The sequence below is a fragment of the Oncorhynchus keta genome, chromosome 10 (genome assembly GCF_023373465.1).
Source record: "Oncorhynchus keta strain PuntledgeMale-10-30-2019 chromosome 10, Oket_V2, whole genome shotgun sequence".
Classification (NCBI taxonomy): Eukaryota; Metazoa; Chordata; class Actinopteri; order Salmoniformes; family Salmonidae; genus Oncorhynchus; species Oncorhynchus keta.
The window spans coordinates 25970567-25988920 of record NC_068430.1 but is presented as its reverse complement, the minus strand read 5'-3'; the positions used below and the strand labels follow the sequence as shown (position 1 = coordinate 25988920).

General features: G+C 41.8%; 1 protein-coding gene across 4 annotated transcripts in view; it reads right to left on the bottom strand.

The window, feature by feature from the left end:
* cadpsa (Ca2+-dependent activator protein for secretion a) overlaps positions 1–18354 on the bottom strand; it is a 155013-nt gene that overhangs the window by 112044 nt on the left and 24615 nt on the right. For all 4 annotated transcript variants that reach the window (XM_052526749.1, XM_052526751.1, XM_052526750.1 and 1 more), the window contains exons 3-7: positions 16555–16668; positions 14678–15010; positions 3995–4075; positions 3361–3594; positions 1031–1152 (exon numbers count right to left, since the gene is read on the bottom strand). In XM_052526749.1, coding sequence (XP_052382709.1) covers positions 1031–1152; positions 3361–3594; positions 3995–4075; positions 14678–15010; positions 16555–16668 — 884 coding nt within the window. The remainder of the gene's footprint in view (positions 1–1030; positions 1153–3360; positions 3595–3994; positions 4076–14677; positions 15011–16554; positions 16669–18354) is intronic.

The following is an 18354-nucleotide window of genomic DNA, read 5'->3' as shown; positions in this document are numbered from 1 at the left end:
ATTTTGTTCATCAATCATTTCGGACCTAAATGTACATGTCTGAGTGTTCTTTAAATAAAGCAAAGCAAATGTCTCAACACAACCAGTGGAAGAAGGTGCATGTTGAGTAATCAGTCTGGCTCGGCGTCTACAACACCTGGTCATACTCTCACAGGAAATATCATTACCACACCATGGTGTGCAGCTATTGACAGAACATGAACCCACCCTATGGACCACCTAACGAGGACTCAGGACTTACTAATCATATTAACACAATCTGGATCAGGTGCTACTCAGAGTGGGACTGAGGGAAGAGCAGCAGTCAGGGGCTTGGGGTTTTTATGTCATAGGAAGTACACATGATGTGGCCATGTATATGTAAACAGGAAGTAGTGTGAGAGTGAGTTAGGAGCAGATTCAATCGCATCACCAGGTCACATTTACGTCACTGAGGCCTTGCACATGACTGGCTGTGATGAATCTAAGTAAACAACCTGTGACTGGAAATTAAATGCAGTTTCGTACTTCCTAACATGCTTAGCAAACATGAGTTTGTTTACATACTGCATATATCAAATATAACGTACTGAACATATTACCCAGTAACTAGGTATTTACTCTTAAAGAGGCAAACAGCAGCTGTTAGATCCATTATTGGACTTCTTGAAGAATATAACTTATAAATGCCTCATGACCTTAGTTGAACTGTCATACCCCATCAGAACCCAAAATACAAGCTGGTTTTACGCCAATGTTTGTAAACAAAGTAAATGTAAACAAACCCTATATAGCCTCAAAACATGGTTAAACTATAATTGTGATATTATGGATGGTCAGTCCTTGCATTCATAGCTATGTCTATGAATTTGAAAGTGTTTACATTTCTCCAGTCCCATCCCTCAGCTTTTTACCAAACTAGGAACGTGGAGATCTCTTTGTTATTGTTTCTACTGCTGATTGCCACTTTAAATAAGGCTGTTATAATCTCATTTGTGTGCCCAGCATACCTGTGTGTGTATGTGTGTGCGTGTGTGTGTGTCACACTCACGTTGGCTTGGAGGCCTCTGCCTGGTCAGTCTGGAGCTTATGCCCCCCCTCCACCTCCATGGTGCAGTAGACGACTCGATTGGGCGCCAGAGACTTTAACCCCTGAACCTCCACAATCACCACCTGACAGAGAGAATACTGCCAGTCAAATGCCGATACATGTTATTTATTTCCAACATGCATCTGCAGCTAGAAACTGGTTTCAGACACAAAAAATGCATTTTATCAGTTAGAGCTAGAGCACTGTTACATACACTGATACTACTATAAAGAAACATCTGACTTGTTTTTTTTTTTTACAAACATGGGCGCCCCCGATAAGCTCAGCCCCTCTGAACTACAGCCATGTCTACTGAGAGCAGTAGAATAGGGAGTTTAAAACATTACGACTGTATTGAATGGCTGCTGCTATAAACATGTCTGAGGTATACGAGAGTGGAGGGACCATTAATCACCAGAGCCTATCCCCCTTGGCGTTTTTCCTATTTTGTTGCATTACAACCGGTAATTTAAATAGATTTTTATTTAGATTTCATGTAATGGACAACACAAAATAGTCCAAATTGGTGAAGTGAAATGAAAAAAATTAATTGTTTCAAAAAATATTTGGAAAAAAAAAAAGAAAAGGAAAAGTGGTGCGTGCATATGTATTCCCCCCTTTGCTATGAAGCCTCTAAATAAGATCTGTTGCAACCAATTACCTCCAGAAGTCACATAATTAGTTAATTAAAGTCCACCTCTGTGCAATCTAAATGTCACATGATCTCAGTATATATACACACCTGCTCTGAATGGCCCCAGAGTCTGCAACACCACAAAGCAAGGTGCACCACCAAGCAAGCGTTACCATGAAGACCAAGGAGCTCTCCAAACAGGTCAGGGACAATGTCGTGGAGAAGTACAGATCAGGGTTATAACAAAAATATGCGAAACTTTGAACATCGCACGGAGCACCATTAAATTCATTATTAAAAAAATTGAAATAATAAGGCACCACAACAAACCTGCCAAGAGAGGGCCACCCACCAAAATTCACGGACAAGGCAAGGAGAGCATTAATCAGAGAGGCAACAAAGAGACCAACGATAACTCTGAAGGAGCTGCAAAGCTCCACAGCGGAGATTGGAGTATCTGTCCATAGGACCACTTTAAGCCGTACACTCCACAGAGCTGGGCTTCAAGGAAGAGTGGCAAGAAAAAAGCCATTGCTTTAATTAAGAAAACACGTTTGGTGTTCGGAGACTCCTCAAACATATGAAGATACTCTGGTCAGATGAGACAACAATTTAGCTTTCTGGCCATCAAGGAAAATGCTATATATGGCTTAAACCCAACACCTCTCATCACCCTAGAGAAAACCATTGCCAACAGTGAAGCATGGTGGTGGCAGTATCATGCTGTGGGGATGTTTTTCATCGGCAGGGACTGGGAAACTAGTCAGAATTGAAGGACTGATGGATGGCACTAAATACAAGGAAATTCTTGAGGGAAACCTGTTTCAGTCTTCCAGAGATTTGAGACTGGGACGGGGGTTCACCTTCCAGCAGGACAATGACCCTAAGCATACTGCTAAAGCAACTCTCAAGTGGTTTAATGGGTACCATTTAAATGTCTTGGAATTGTCTAGTCAATGCCCAGACCACAATCCAACTGAGAATCTGTGGTATGACTTAAAGATTTCTGTATACCAGCGGAACCCCATCCAACTTGAAGGAGCTGGAGCAGTTTTGCTTTGAAGAATGGGAAAAAATCCCAGGGGATAGATGTGCAAAGCTTATAGAGACATACCCCAGGAGACTTGCAGCTATAATTGCTGCAAAAGGAGGCTCTAAAAAGTATTGACTTTGGGAGAGTGAATAGTTATGCATGCTCAAGTAATGTTTTGTCTTTTTTCACAATAAAACATATTTTGCATCTTCAAAGTGGTAGGCATGTTGTGTAAATCAAATTATACATTTTAATTCCAGGTTGTAAGGCAACAAAATAGGAAAAATGCCAAGGTGAGTGAATACTTTCGCAAGCCACTGTATCTCCCTCTTTCCCTCTCTCTCTCTCTCTCTCTCTCTCTCTCTCTCTCTCTCTCTCTCTCTCTCTCTCTCTCTCTCTCTCTCTGTGTAAACCACCTATGTCATTCAGTCTACATCTCTCTCTTACTTTCCCTCTCAGTGTCTGTGTCTGTTTCTAAAGTAAGAAGAGCCTTGAATGTTATTTTCTATGTAGCCTGACAGATGAAATAGTCAGGATTACTTCAATAGCACACTTCTGCAAATGACCACTGGAGGCAGTGTCTCTGGCAGGCTGTGTTTGAGCTGCAGTGTTAACCAACCATACCTCCAGAGTGAAGGAGAGCACCACATCAGACTTGGACAGTGTGTTCTCGTCCTCCTGGCCCATGTCTATGATAGAGCTGTTGTGTCCTCGTTTGAGCTTCTGCAGTTTGAACTCTCCTCCCTTGGACACGGGCATGCTCTCCAGGTTAGCCATCAGCAGGTTCACTGAGGATCTCAGCTCCTCTATGAACATGGCCTCCATCTCTTTGGAAACAAACTTGGGAAACCTGCCGCCCTGTTATGGCACAGAAACATACACACACAGGTATACACACAGGCACGCACGTACACACACACAGGCACGCAAGCACACATAAGTCACACCCACACACACGTCCATTGTGTAGTCTACAACCATAAAGGTATTTTTAAAGAGGATCTTTATTTATGGGTACTCCTGCATGAGTCTACCTCTGCTCTTACATTATTGAGGCAGTTTTCTGATGTAAAGATGTGCCTTATGCTTGAGGGCCTAGGGTTCAGTACACACAGATACTGTAGTATCACTACTACTTAGTTTATAGACCTTAGAGCTACCATCTTCTACTGTATCAGAAACAGCTCTGGTGAGGTGATTTAAGAGTGGTGGGTTGGTGTCTAATTCTCTACTTTACTTTGAGGTGGTTGTGTCTTACCCTGGCGATCTGATCTGCCATCTGCAGTCGTCCGTCCAGCTCTCTCCTGATCTGAGCAGCCTGCTCGTCTGGGTTATCAAGCTGGAAACAAACACAACGACAAGAGACGTTATCATGACATAAGCCTTACATTCAGCATTTATTATCACCTGGTGGCATAACGCAGGGCCTTACACACAACCTCCATTACAAACCTTGATATTGACATATTGACCTTTAGTTCTTATATCCTAATAATCATCATTGGAAATGTTTTGTTGTAATGTATGAATGTATCAAGATGTAATGACTTGGAGTGTACATGTACAGATATAGAATCTTAATTTGATCAATGCAAACTTGTGGTGTATTTGAGGTTTAAAACCTCTAGACCAACATCCAGTGAAATTGCAGAGCTCCAAATTCAAAAACAGAAATACTGATTATAAAAATTCAGAAGACAGAAGTGTTATATATAGGTTTAAAGATGAACTTCTTGTGAATCCAACCACGGTGTCAGATTTCAAAAAGACTTTAGGGCAAAAGCATACCATGCGATTATTTGAGAACATCGCCCAGCAGATAAATCATTACAAACAGTAACCAGCCAAGTAGAAGAGTTACACAAGTCAGAAATCGAGATAAAATGAATCACTTACCTTTGATGATCTTCATATGGTTGCACTCAGAAGACATTCATTTTTCTCATTAAATGTTTGTTTTGTTTCATAAAGTCTCTCTTTATATCCAAAACCGTTTTGTTCGCGCGTAATCCACAGGCTCAAACGCAGTCACAACAGGCAGACAGAAAATCCAAATTGTATCCGTAAAGTTCATAGAAACATGTCAAACGATGTTTATATCCAATCCACAGGTTGTTTTATAGCCAACATAATCGATAATATTTCAACCGGACAACAACGTCGTCAATATAAAAGGTAAACAAGAAAGGGCGCGCTCTCGGGATTGCGCATGAAAAAGCTCTGTGGCACTTTAGGGTCCAGTCATTCAGACTGTTCTTACTCCCTATTTTTTCAGAATACAAGCCTGCAACTATTTCTAAAGACTGTTGACATCTAGTGGAAGGCATAGGAACTGCAATTTGAGTCCTAAATCAATGGATACTGTAATGGAATTTAATAGCAAACTACAAAAATAAAAAAAATCCTACTTCCTGGATGGATTTCTCTCAGGTTTTCACCTGCCAAATCAGTTCTGCTATAGTCACAGACGTTATTTTAACAGTTTTGGAAAATTTTGTGTTTTCTATCCAAATCTACCAATTATATGCATATCCTAGCTTCTGGGCCTGAGTAGGATGCAGTTTTCTTTGGGCACGCTTTTTATCCGGAGGTGAAAATAGTGCCCCCTACCCCTAGAGAAGTTAAGAAAGGCTTCTACAGTTTGTAATTTCCACTTAAAAATGTATCAAACCCTACAAAAATTGTCATGAATTATAATCCACACAATAATGAACATTTCTTGTTGCTGCAGGATTATTTTCCTGCTGTGAGAAACTGGTCAAATTAAGATCCTACACCTGTACACCCCACCAATACGATGAGCTGTAGGCTAACCAATTTAATTTCCATTTGAATCCCATGACTTCCACTCCCCTGGAAATGGTGATCGATATTCAACCACTGTCAAATGATTGTGTTTGTCGTGAATTAGACCTTGGAAGTAAATTCTCTGTTTAAGGATGCTTATTTACAGCCCTGGTTCAGATCTATTACTTTGTCACTTGACTATACTATAAATCAGAGTTGTCTTCATCAGATGTATGTGCAGTATAGACTCTTTCTCCAGATTGCAGAGCAGAGGTGGGTCTTCTGAGAAAAGGGGTAGTCATTAGTGGTCAGGGAGCCTGCAGTACGATAGCAGACACAAACACATCTGTCACAGCCACTCCTTCAGCCCCTGTGGATGGAGGAGCAAATGACTACAGATATGGTTTCTAGCAGTGCGTTTACTGGCAGGAATACACATACTGTATACTGTACATACATACTGAATACACATACATACTGTACATTGACATATACCACACACATATCCACAGACCACACGAGCATGACCATATACACACAGCCACAGATATGCAACAAGATCTCTAGAGTCTATGCTAATCGAATCCCCCAATCTGTTCGGAGGCATCGTTAGGGCTCTTAAAGCAGGATGCGTAGGGCACTGTCAGAGTCGTGTGTATAGGTGGCAGGGAAGTCAGGCGCAGGAGAGTCAAACGGAGAGTAAAATGGAGTCTTTTAATGAATGTCCACGTAACATGCTCCATAACAGTAATAAGAATAGAATATAAACAAACATGGGTACGAGGACCCGTCACGCACCTATACAATAAACACAACACTGACAATAAACAATCTCTGACAAAGACATGAGGGGAAACAGAGGGTTAAATACAGGTAATGAATGAGATTGAAAACAGGTGTGTGGGAAGACAAGACAAAACCAATGGAAAATGAAAAATGGATCAATGATGGCTAGAAGACCGGTGACGTCGACCACTGAGCACCATCCGAACAAGCAGAGGCAACGACTTCGGCAGAAGTCGTGACAGGCACACACACACAATGAACAGCATTACATCAGAGTCACTGTCTATGTGTCTCCTGACCAGCCCAGCCTAGTCCTGCGGCCATTAAATAATACAGTAAGAATAAAAAACAGGCATGTAACTCTGGCAGAGTTTTACGCCCTGTGCCAAACGAGTCCAGTAGAGTGTCTCTACCCATGCTACATACACCCTCTGCCAGGGCACTGAGGCATTCTTCACAACAACAATGAGAGAGGGGTGGGAAACAAGGGAGAGGGTAGATGAAAAGAGAACTAGAAATGCTGGCAGAACACACAGACTCACCTACTGAGAGTCTTTGCTGCATTACACCAGAGCAGTAAAGAGAGAGAGGTATCCCTGTAATAATATCTGATGTAAGCATGGCCAACCATAATTTGATTCATTAAATCTGCCTAATCTCCACCGGCCAAAGCTGCGCACCTGATTGCCACACCATATGCATCTGACTGTGTCTGTTTATCAATGTGTGTCTGAGAGAATTGTGTTATTATGATTGTGTCCGTGTGTGTGTCTAGATTAACCCTTCACCATTACTTCTCCTTCCCTCCCTCTGTAGGCCTCCAGGGGACAGGGAACCCAGAAGGGAAGGGGGGGTGTTGTTTGATATTAGTGAATTATAAGATGATGGTCTCGCTCTTCATTCACCCCATCCTCTCCCGCATCCTCTCCCTCACTTCATCCATCCCTCTATTCATTTCTGTCTCAGATTCTCTGAAAATGTCCTGTTCTCTCTCTCTCTCTCTGCCCACGCTACGTACACCCTCTCCACCCTCCACCTTCTGCCAGGGCACTGAGGCATTCTTCACAACAACAATAAGAGAGAGGGATGGGAAACAAGGGAGAGGGTGGATAAAAATAGGACTAGAAATCCTGTCAGAACACACAGAGTCTTTGCTGAAATGGTTTGTTGAGATCGGTGTGGAAGAACTTGACTGGCCTGCACAGAGCCCTGATCTCCACCCCACCAAACACCTTTGGGATGAATTGTAACGCCGACTGCGAGCCAAGCCTAATCTCCCAACATCAGTGGCCGACCTCACTAATGCTCGTGGCTGAATGGAAGCAAGTCCCCGCAGCAATGTTCCAACATCTAGTGGAAAGCCTTCCCAGAAGAGTGGAGGCTGCTATAGCAGCAAAGGGGGGACCAACTCCATATTAATACCCATGAATTTTCAATGAGATGTTCGACGAGCAGGTGTTCCCATACTTTTCTTCATGTACTGTATGAATGTTATCTGAGAATTGTCCACTTCCCCCAACAATATAAACAGTTTGCAGGAAAGGCATTTCCCTGTAATTGTGCTTTAAAACTTGAAACTTATACAGAGTCTGCCCGTTGGGATTGCAGTTCTGTGGTGTGGACAGCTGATCACTTTCCTTATTCCCTCTCCCCTCTCCATCTCGCATCTTTACCTCTCTCCCCTCTCTTCCTCTTCCTGTGGTCACTCCCTCCCTGTCTGCAGACTACAGTGGTAGGTGTTTTGTACAGTAACACAGTAGCTTGTGTCTGAGAGTGTGCATTACCAGATCGCACCGTGATGGACTCACTCACTCACTCACTCACTCACTCACTCACTCACTCACTCACTCACTCACTCACTCACTCACTCACTCACTCACTCACTCACTCACTCACACGTGATGGACTCACTCATACATGTGATCCGAGGGCTTATAGTGTAATTCTTGCTCTCCACACCCACACACTTTTTATTGGCAGCCCTACCCCAGTGTGTATGGGATATACAGTCAGTCAGTCAGTCAGTCTATATGTCTGTGATCTGTAGTATCCATCTGAGCATCATGGTGTTGTAACTGTAGTAGCCGTATTATTGTACTGAGTGGCAATCGATAGTGTATTCTGTCCACTGGTAGAGTAGCATGCTGGACTATCTATCTTTTCACTCACTCACTAGAGTGTGGAGCCTCTGTGTCTGAAGGCTGCTCACTCTATCATTAGGCACTCCAGGCAGCAGATAACTCATCCTTAAGTGAAAACATCCATGGGTGTGAACAGCTATAGTGTAACCCACAGGCAGAGGGAGGCAGAGCGGGGAACAGTGTGCATGAGTGTCTGTTCAATCGTTAATTCTATGTGCAGACAACTTGGGGCACACTGATGCTGTGATACTACCCTGTTTTCCTGGGTGAGGATACAGTGATTTCAGATTCTTGTAAATCAACTCTGTATGGAGGAGTTAGAATTTCATAACATACAGGTGTTCAGATATTGTTTCAAGTTTTATTAGTCATATGTACGGCATACATGGTATACATCGCCCAACGAAATGCTTAGCTGCAGGTTTATTCTCATCAATGCAACAACAATAAGAAATAATACAAGATAAGAATACAAACAAAGTAAATGGCTTAGTAGAATATATATATATATATATATATATATATCACACAATACTGTTCAGAAGTATGGGGTCACTTAGAAATGTCCTTGTTATAAAGACAGTTAAAAATAATTGTCCAATAAAATAACATCAAATTGACACAATTTCTTTATTTCACCTTTATTTAACCAGGTAGGAAAGTTGAGAACAAGTTCTCATTTACAATTGTGACCTGGCCAAGATAAAGCAAAGCAGTTCGACACATACAACAACACAGAGTTACACATGGAGTAAAACAAACATACAGTCAATAATACAGTAGAAAATAAGTCTATATACAATGTGAGCAAATGAGGTGAGATAAGGGAGGTAAAGGCAAAAAAAGGCCATGGTGGTGAAGTAAATACAATATAGCAAGTAAAACACTGGAATGGTAGGTTTGCAGTGGAAGAATGTGCAAATACAGTGATACAGAAATACAGTGTAGACATTTTATTTTTATTAGCCAGTCTGAGATATGGCTTTTTCTTTGCAACTCTGCCTAGAAGGCCAGCATCCCGGGGTCGCCTGTTCACTGTTGACATTGAGACTTTTGAACCCACAAATGCTGATGCTCCAGATACTCAACTAGTAAAAGAAGGCCTGTTTTATTTCTTCTTTAATCAGGACAACAATTTTCAGCTGTGCTGACATACTTGCAAAAGGGTTTTCTAATGATCAATTAGCCTTTTAAAATGATAAACTTGGATTAGCTAACACATCGTGTTATTGGATCACAGGAGTGATTAATAATGTCTACACTGTATTTCTGATCAATTTGATGTTATTTTAATGGACAATTTATTGTGCTTTTCTTTAAAAAACATGGACATTTCAAAGTGACCCCAAACTTTTGAACGGTAGTGTATATATTTGCATAGGTATAATACAGGAATTCACAATTTATAGTCTAATATTTACATGTGTTTTGGGGAAGGGGTGATTGGGGTGAAGTGTTTTAAATTGTGCAGTATTTAGCAATCATTATAAGAGTCTGGTAGCAGCAGTTGTGATGTGTGGGAGGGAACCAATCCGGCCTGTCTGGTTTAATATAGGCAGGGTGACAACAGCTGACAGGGGAGGCAGGGAAAGAGAGGTGGCCATGTTTACTGTCGCCATGGGAGCCATGAATGAGCAGACAAAGGGCATAGTGTGTGTGAGACTGACAGCAGAAAGGTTTCACAAACAAAGACACACACACAAACACACACACACACACACACACACACACACACACACACACACACACACACACACACACACACACACACACACACACACACACACACACACACACACACACACACACACACACACACACACACACACACACACACAAGCAAAATACAGCACCTCACAGTCTAGACCAAAACAAAAGTCCAGCATTGAGATCTACTTCAAAGCTTTCAGACAGATCTCTATTGGTAGTATGACAACAGCAAGGTCTTTGATGAAAATGGAGGATATGTTACTTCCCCATCTTTCCCATTCTGTAATTCACAGCATAGAATGGAGGGATTTCAAATTGTTGTGTTGATAGCCTTGTTTATGATTCTAAAATATAGAATATACATGTTAACTGAGGTGTACAGTAAGTGACTTGAGTTACTTATCTAACAGAAACTCACTCTGATGACGGCAGTCGTTTTTCTGTACCACCTCAAGTGGAAAATAACTGATAAATGTGACTTCTGCCAGAAATTGTCTGTGTCCTGGGGTAGGCAAAAGGTTTTGTCAAACAAACAACTGTTTGAGTTGATGTTTTTATATTGTTTTATAGTTAGGGTTAGGGTTAGGGTTTTATAGTTAACCGATTCCACAGGCTTTATGGACAGTGTTTGTATCCTTGAAGTTAGAGAGGCAGACAGGTGGCCAGAAGGTTACCAGAGAAAAGAAAGAGGGAGATGAACTGGCAACCGGAAGGTGTGTGTTCGTGTTGTGTGAGCAGAGCTGAAGGCAAATGATCTGCCTCACCAGAGCTGGATTAATAAAGATACTATTTATTTATCATGCTGATCTAATGTTGGATTTGTGTTTCCATAGGAGTCCCTGGGCAGCCAGCAGTGTAGTCACATCAGCCATGTTGTGATGTTGCCTGTCCATTCTGACCAATTACAGGCTTTCATTAAAACAGCGCCAGGCAGTCGGCACGACCACATCCATAACACCAAACCCCATCTGATAAAATGTAACAACACCCACGCTGTTCCACCCACACTCAGGGCACACACCGGCCACAAAGGACTGAAATTCAATTCATGAATTTATTCCTTAACTGAAGTCATCATTACAGGCGAAAACACATTCTTCAGAAGACAAAGAGTCTCTGCCTACTATCATAGGTTACACACAGCGGTGAGACGACCTCTCATTTTAATTTAGTCAGTCACTAAGGTTGTTTCTACACAGAAAGGTTTACATAGTCATGAATTGCACTACTAGCCTTCAGTTTGCTGAGGGAGAGGTTCGCACGCACGCACGCACACACACACACACACACACACACACACACACACACACACACACACACACACACACACACACACACACACACACACACACACACACACACACACACACACACACACACAATGTGATGCGAGGGAACCATCTGTCTCTCAGTCTCCTTCAAATGCATTCAACACACAACCCTAAGGTACATGATGACAGGTACCTGATTAAGGGCACAGATGACAGCTGTTCTGTCCCTCATTTTGGAAGGCTTCAATTTGGGCAGCAAGCGTGGCAATAGGCCTAGCTGATAATTGAGTTACGGCTGTCAATTAAAATAATCTAAAATATGTGTGAAGATAATGTCATCAGTAGTAAATGTACAGTTAACCCCTGTCATTTGGTTACAGACATTTCTGTTAATTCATGTATTAATTAAATTAATTTACCATTCTCATTCTCAGAGTGGAAATGTTGTTTGCAGAGTTCACAACCTGCTACACTTGTGAGAAACAAGTTTTGGTTTATTTCATAACCATCCTTTACGAGATTTGTCAATTGTTTTATTGTCTTTTGTTTGGAGTGATCCATGTGAGCAATGACCATGTGTCTGTTTTCTCTTTCCTAATAATGTTGAGGGAGCAACAATCTCCCCTCGATAAGCACCAATCCTCCATGTGAAAAAGCAATGGAAGTTCTAGGTCTACTGCTTCATTGGCCTATAAAGGCTATGCGCTCCTTTTTTTAGCCGTCAATGGATGACGGTGAATCAATCTGCCCATATGGCAGAGGCTGGTGATCTCGCAATTGTTGACTTTTAACTTTGATTTTTGTCATTTTAATTCCGATTTTTACAATTAACCACGTGACAATGATTTTGAGAAACAAAAACTTTATTATTTTAATGACACTGTTAATGCGCATATGAAAATCAGAACTGGCATACAGAATGGTAGAAATGGTAGGATAAATTGCTTCCCCAAGCTTCCCCAAACTTGAAACTATGAAGTCTTTATAAAATAATTTCCTCCACATTTGCAGGGTCGGATTTTACCTTGCTTCAAAAGCTACTTTGAGGCGAGGTAAGACATGCCTTGTGAAGAAACATTTTATGTAGGTGCTTTTCTGTTAACCAATTCGACTTGGTTCATGCAAGTGATTGATTGATCTTTCCTGGGAGGAATCTTCACTATCAGTATAAGCAATTTGGCAGTATGTCCAGAACATTGCTTTGAGAACTGAAAGGGCTCTCTCAGTTTCAAGGTATCAGCTTGGAGAGAAGAAGCCTTGTTAGGTATTGGTCGGTCACATGCATGAAGCAAACACTAATAATGAATAATGAATAATGTAAATCATGTAAATATAACTTGTCTGTGTAAGCAGTTTATAAGAGAAATAACGGGACTGCCCCGGCAGAGCCTCCAACCGACGTGTACTATGGTTCATTATGTTTGTTGGAACCTCTCCAGCGTGCTGATAATATAGAATGATTCATTTAATGATTAATTTTATTATTGACATATGTGATAAATTCCATGACAGCCTTATAATATGAAATAAAACATTCAGATTTCAAACAATTAAGTATGATTTCAAAATGCATATTGCCTCTAGCTCACATTGTAAAGTGGTGGGTGACGCGCTGATATCCTGGTGCCTACACTTGAATGGTGAATGGGAGGTGTGCTTCAATGACTAGTTGAGAAATAAAAATAGTTATTTTTAATCGTGCACCAAAACTGTTAACACGTGATTGCATTTAGAATAGTTGTGCAATGAATGGGCTTATAAAAGCACAGGAGCTGCAGGAGAAATCTGTGCGCTTGTGATAGTTGTGTTGGAGAAAAAACATACATGATGACTAATGAAAATACACACAGGCCAATTTAATTCCACTAAATTATGCAAATTACTTATAGACTGATAAGCATAACAGTCAAATGTATTTACATCAACTGGTATTCAATGAATACAATGCGTTATTGTTTTTACAGGTCATTTTGGCAGGCAATAGTTTTATTTATCAACCTTTTGTATTTTTATTGGCCAAAAGCCGGGTATTGACATCTAACGGAAACCCTGGTGTGTGTATGTGTGTGCGCGTGTGTGCCAGAGATTGAATGTGTAGTGGGTGTTGATATTGACAGTAAATGTGTCTTTAAACTGTGGCAGAAGACAACTAAATCCTATTCTTGAAAAGAGGGCAAAGAAAAGAGTAGGGGGTAATATTGCCTAATAGGTAGGCAATTCCATTCGCAACAAAATTGCACAATGTCAGAACTAATTCCATGTAACATACAGCAGGTCTGTGCAAATTTATCGTGAGCACATCCTACTATGTCTCCGCCAAAGGATGAGTCACTAGCAGTGCTAATGTTCATGGGCTGGCCCTGCCCTTCCACTGGAACCTGGGCGTGGACCGGGCACATTACTAAATGAAGCAGTGGCAGAAAAGTCATTTCAATCTTGGCCTGGACTACAATGATACACTGGTCTTAATAACAGAATGGCTAGGCCTACACACCTACTGTATGGCCAGCATCATGTGTGTGTGTGTGGCATCTGAATGGTTAATCCTGGACAGGCAAAAGGCTTGATGATGACTTGAGACATGCTAACAGGCTCACTATACCTTCTTCCATTGAACCCGGTATGACTGGTATGTGGACCCCCTCTTTAAAAGCCACCATCACCCTATTATTCTGGCGGCCTTCTCAGCTCACCCTCTCCATTCAACAATGATCAATAGCTATCCATTCCATTCGCTATTATTACAATATGATTGCAGTTAGCAGGTTTTTTGAGTCACTTCCAGTCATCACCCACTTTCCTTGTGACACAGTACCTTGGTACTCACACTCATCTATTGTTCTACTTCCATAGCGCCCTGCACACCACCCACTCTCTCTCTCCATCTCACAATGGTCATATTTTCTTTGCCGTATTCATACCTCTTTCCTGCTTGGATCGAAGGTTAAAGGTCCCAAAGAGGATTCAGTTCCACACTGAAAGCTGCGCTTTCCTGTGACAGGTGACAACTCATCTAATAACCCTGAAAGGTTTTCACGGCACACTTTTACCATTTCAACCCATTGGAACTTAATGAGAAGCAAGCCTGACGTTAAAGCATTAGAGGGTTGAAAGAGTGACACTGCCGCTCAAGTCAACTATCAGATCGGGAGAAAGGAGTGAAACTGACAAATCACCACCAGGGAAAGTGTTAGTGTTTTAAGACAAATGTCTAGTAAAGGACATGACATGAAGCTCTTATCTCACCTGGCAGGCGTTGTAGAGGAGCTGGTGCTCAAACTTCTTGATGCCCAGGATGGACTGGAACATCTCGTAGAGCTGGTCCTTACTGAGGATGAGCTCTGAGGCTGCGCTGGCAGTCATCCGCTGCTGGTGCTTCCTGGGGTCCTCCTCTCCACGGTAGATGGTGTCAAACTTGGCCATCCAGGAGCTGAGCACCGTCTCTTTACTCAGACCGTCGATCTCGGGCAGGCTGCGGACACGCTTCTCAATGTGCTTCTTGAAGACCTCCCGCGAGTCACTGGCCGAGCAGCCTCCGCTCTGGACCATCCGGCACACACGGTCACTTTTCAAAAATATCTGTTGTCACGGTCGAGAGCAGAAAGCTGGCGTTAAAGCATGTGGATTAAACATTACAGGGCAGGAGGAACATACAGGAGGACGAGCATACAGCGTGGTTGAGAGGTTAGGATAAATTCAATTTTTACTCAATTCCTGAATGGGAAATTATCCATTATTTTCTATGAGACGTTCTCCCATGCAGCTGTGTACAGTAGCCCTGGTAGCAGGCTGACACGTGCTTCTGGAGGGACATGAAATGAAAACGCAGCTGCAAAAGAGGGTTTCTGAAGTACTGCTTCTCTCTTTGAGGCTTTGCTGCAGCTCGGTCTTTGGGTCTTTATGACAAAGGTGCAGAGGGAAATAAATTATTGTAGTTTCAATTCAATCTGACATTATTGCGCTTCTCTGTTTAATTCCATCTGCACATTTATTTTTTTCACAATCCCCACAAAGCAATTTTCCATGCCAAGGGTTGTGGGTTAGAGAAAGAGAAAGAGAGAGAGAGAAGGATCCAAATGGCTGCCTGACTCAGATGTCGGCCCTCTCACTACCGTGCAACCTCCTTATGGCTCACAGTGACAGACTCTCTGTTCCCAATCAGTGCCTAACGCAGGGTGAAGACAGAAGGCCACAGCTCTGAGCCTGGATGGACACACAGATACACAGACATTTATCACTCTGCCTGTTGCCAACTTTGGACACTTGACATGTTCTGCAACAGCAGCAGTGCTCTTAGTGGGCCAAAAAGAAGGGAACATTGCACAAATGGGAGTGTTATATATAGAAACTGCTGACATAGAAAATAGAATTGAAATGCTGTCTACACATTGTCACTTTCACATACAGTAGTATTACCCTGAGTTCTGCCAACAAAGAGCACCCCAGGTGTCTCTCCTCCAGTCTCCAGAGCAGGTGGGGATGTGGGGAGTGTGTAAGAATCCAGAACTCAGACAGTAATACCATTATGCTTTAATTAAATTGGAAAACTGGCTTTAGCTTTTTCAATTCACTAATTTGGGTTTATTAAAGTGCCACATTGATTAATTCTACAGGCAGAGTAAATCCCCTTTTCGCTCAATACATTTTCTTGTCTCTTTTTCTCTAACTTTTAGGACAGTTTGCAATAGTGTTCTGAACCTCATCCTTCTGTGATTTCAGAGTGAAGGTGGACTGATTGGATGGGATGGATCGTCAGACTCAAAGCCAAGGGCACAAGATGTCCATAAATACAGGTTAGCACCTCACATAGCTGCTGTCTGGACTGAATATTTCAGAGGCCTATTTTGGGAAGTCCAATTCATTTGAATCTGTCAGATGCAGGATGAGAACATTAATAAGACTGCCTGAAGGAAGCAGCCTGTCTGTAAGTTCCACATCATTTACCAGAACAAAGGTGAGTCATCTCCTCAAATATCCAGACGGACTGGTCCGTCCGCTGAGGACCATTTAAAACAGCAGGATAATCAACACGGAATACAAATCAAAATAAAAGACAACATACACTTAAACATACTCCCATACAGACCTAAAATGAAACAAAAACACACAGAGTTGGGCCTCACGTCATAGTAGCTTTGGACTGCATTGATAAAGGCCTCGTCTGCCACTATCTGGGTGTCACCACTTAGGAAGGCCTGGAAACGCTCCTTCACTGTCTGTAGCTGCTGCTTACTGATCTGAGAGAGGAGACAGACAGACAGACAGACAGACAGACAGACAGACAGACAGACAGACAGACAGACAGACAGACAGACAGACAGACAGACAGACAGACAGACAGACAGACAGACAGACAGACAGACAGACAGACAGACAGACAGACAGACAGACAGACAGACAGACAGACAGACAGACAGACAGACAGACACAGACAGACAGACAGACAGACAGACAGGAGAAAGTCAATATAGAGAGAAACACAACAGAGTGATAGGAATCATCCTAACATCACGTTCTCATATTATATTACTTTACTTCATACAATTCTATTGTCACAGTCCCCTTATAAAATAAACAACTTTATATAAATGTTGAATATAAATGTACTTCTAAGTGTCTCTCTTCCCTTACACAACATCATCTTCAAAATTCAAAAGGCACTGAGCTATCTTTGTTACAGGTGCATGGTAACAATTGAATAAGATGTTAAACAATTATAAACCCACACACACTGCTCTTGCTAGTATTATGAAGCTTTACGTATCGGCCTCAAGGCCTTCGTCAGAGCTTTTGTGAGTGTTTATAATTTGCATCCTTATGTAGACATATCTCCACCCACATCCGTCCAATGCATTAAATGGGGTTGCAGTCGAGGGAAAATAAGCAAGTGTTACTAAATATAACAAGGTGCATTTCATAAGTATTCAAATAAAGTATGTACATAAAACGTATTAAACATGTCTGTAAAACCACAATCAGGACATTGACGTATCAAGTAAGCTTTCCTAAATCATTGGGTACAGTGCAAGAAAACTGTCATGTTTCAGTGCTAAACTGAAACATGAACTCTGGTTTAAACCCAGTGTTCTCTAACATCCTCAGCATACAAATCATTTAAATGCCTTATGCAGCCCCTGTCCCAACACTCATATCTAAGTCCTCACATTACCAATGACATATTTCATGATTCGATATCAAGCCCTTTTTACCATACACATCTTTATTTGCATACTTCACCGAGCATTTAAGGCAAAAAGAATGGCCACCTTAGGTGTGAATTACAGCCCTCACCGAAGTTTTAAAAACTGGGGTCTCCCAGTCTCAGCTGACAATAACAACAGGGATGTTTTTTTGCATTAAAATTAATTAGTGGTGCAATCGCTGTATGGCAAAAAGGCATTATCCCTGATAATGCTGCAAACAGATGCACAGTGTTACACTCGCCACACGGCAACAGGACTGATAGGCTATAAATAAATTATGGAGTAATAAAGATGTTCAAAGATAGATAGGAAATTAGTTTGGGCTGATGTTGCCACAGTAATTCTGCACTGGGCACTTGTGTAAATGTATATTGACCTTCCCGAGCAAAATACACAGGCTGGTAGGAGCAGATAGATAAGAGAGCAGGTCTAACTGGGAGGATAGAGAAAGGCTGCATTTACACATGCAGTCCTATTCTGATCTTTGCCCAATTATGGGCAAAAGAGCTGATCTGATTGGTCAAAGTCCAATCAGTGGAAAAGACCAGAATTGGGCTGTCTGTATAAGTGATGTGACACAGACGAGATGACACGAGTCAGTATAGTCATAATGAAACTTTTATGCAGAGTGCAGACCAAGGTCCTATCTCTGATGTAGGCTAGTGACTATAACCCAATGGCGTCTGATAAATGGAAGCACATGTTTTACAATAACACACT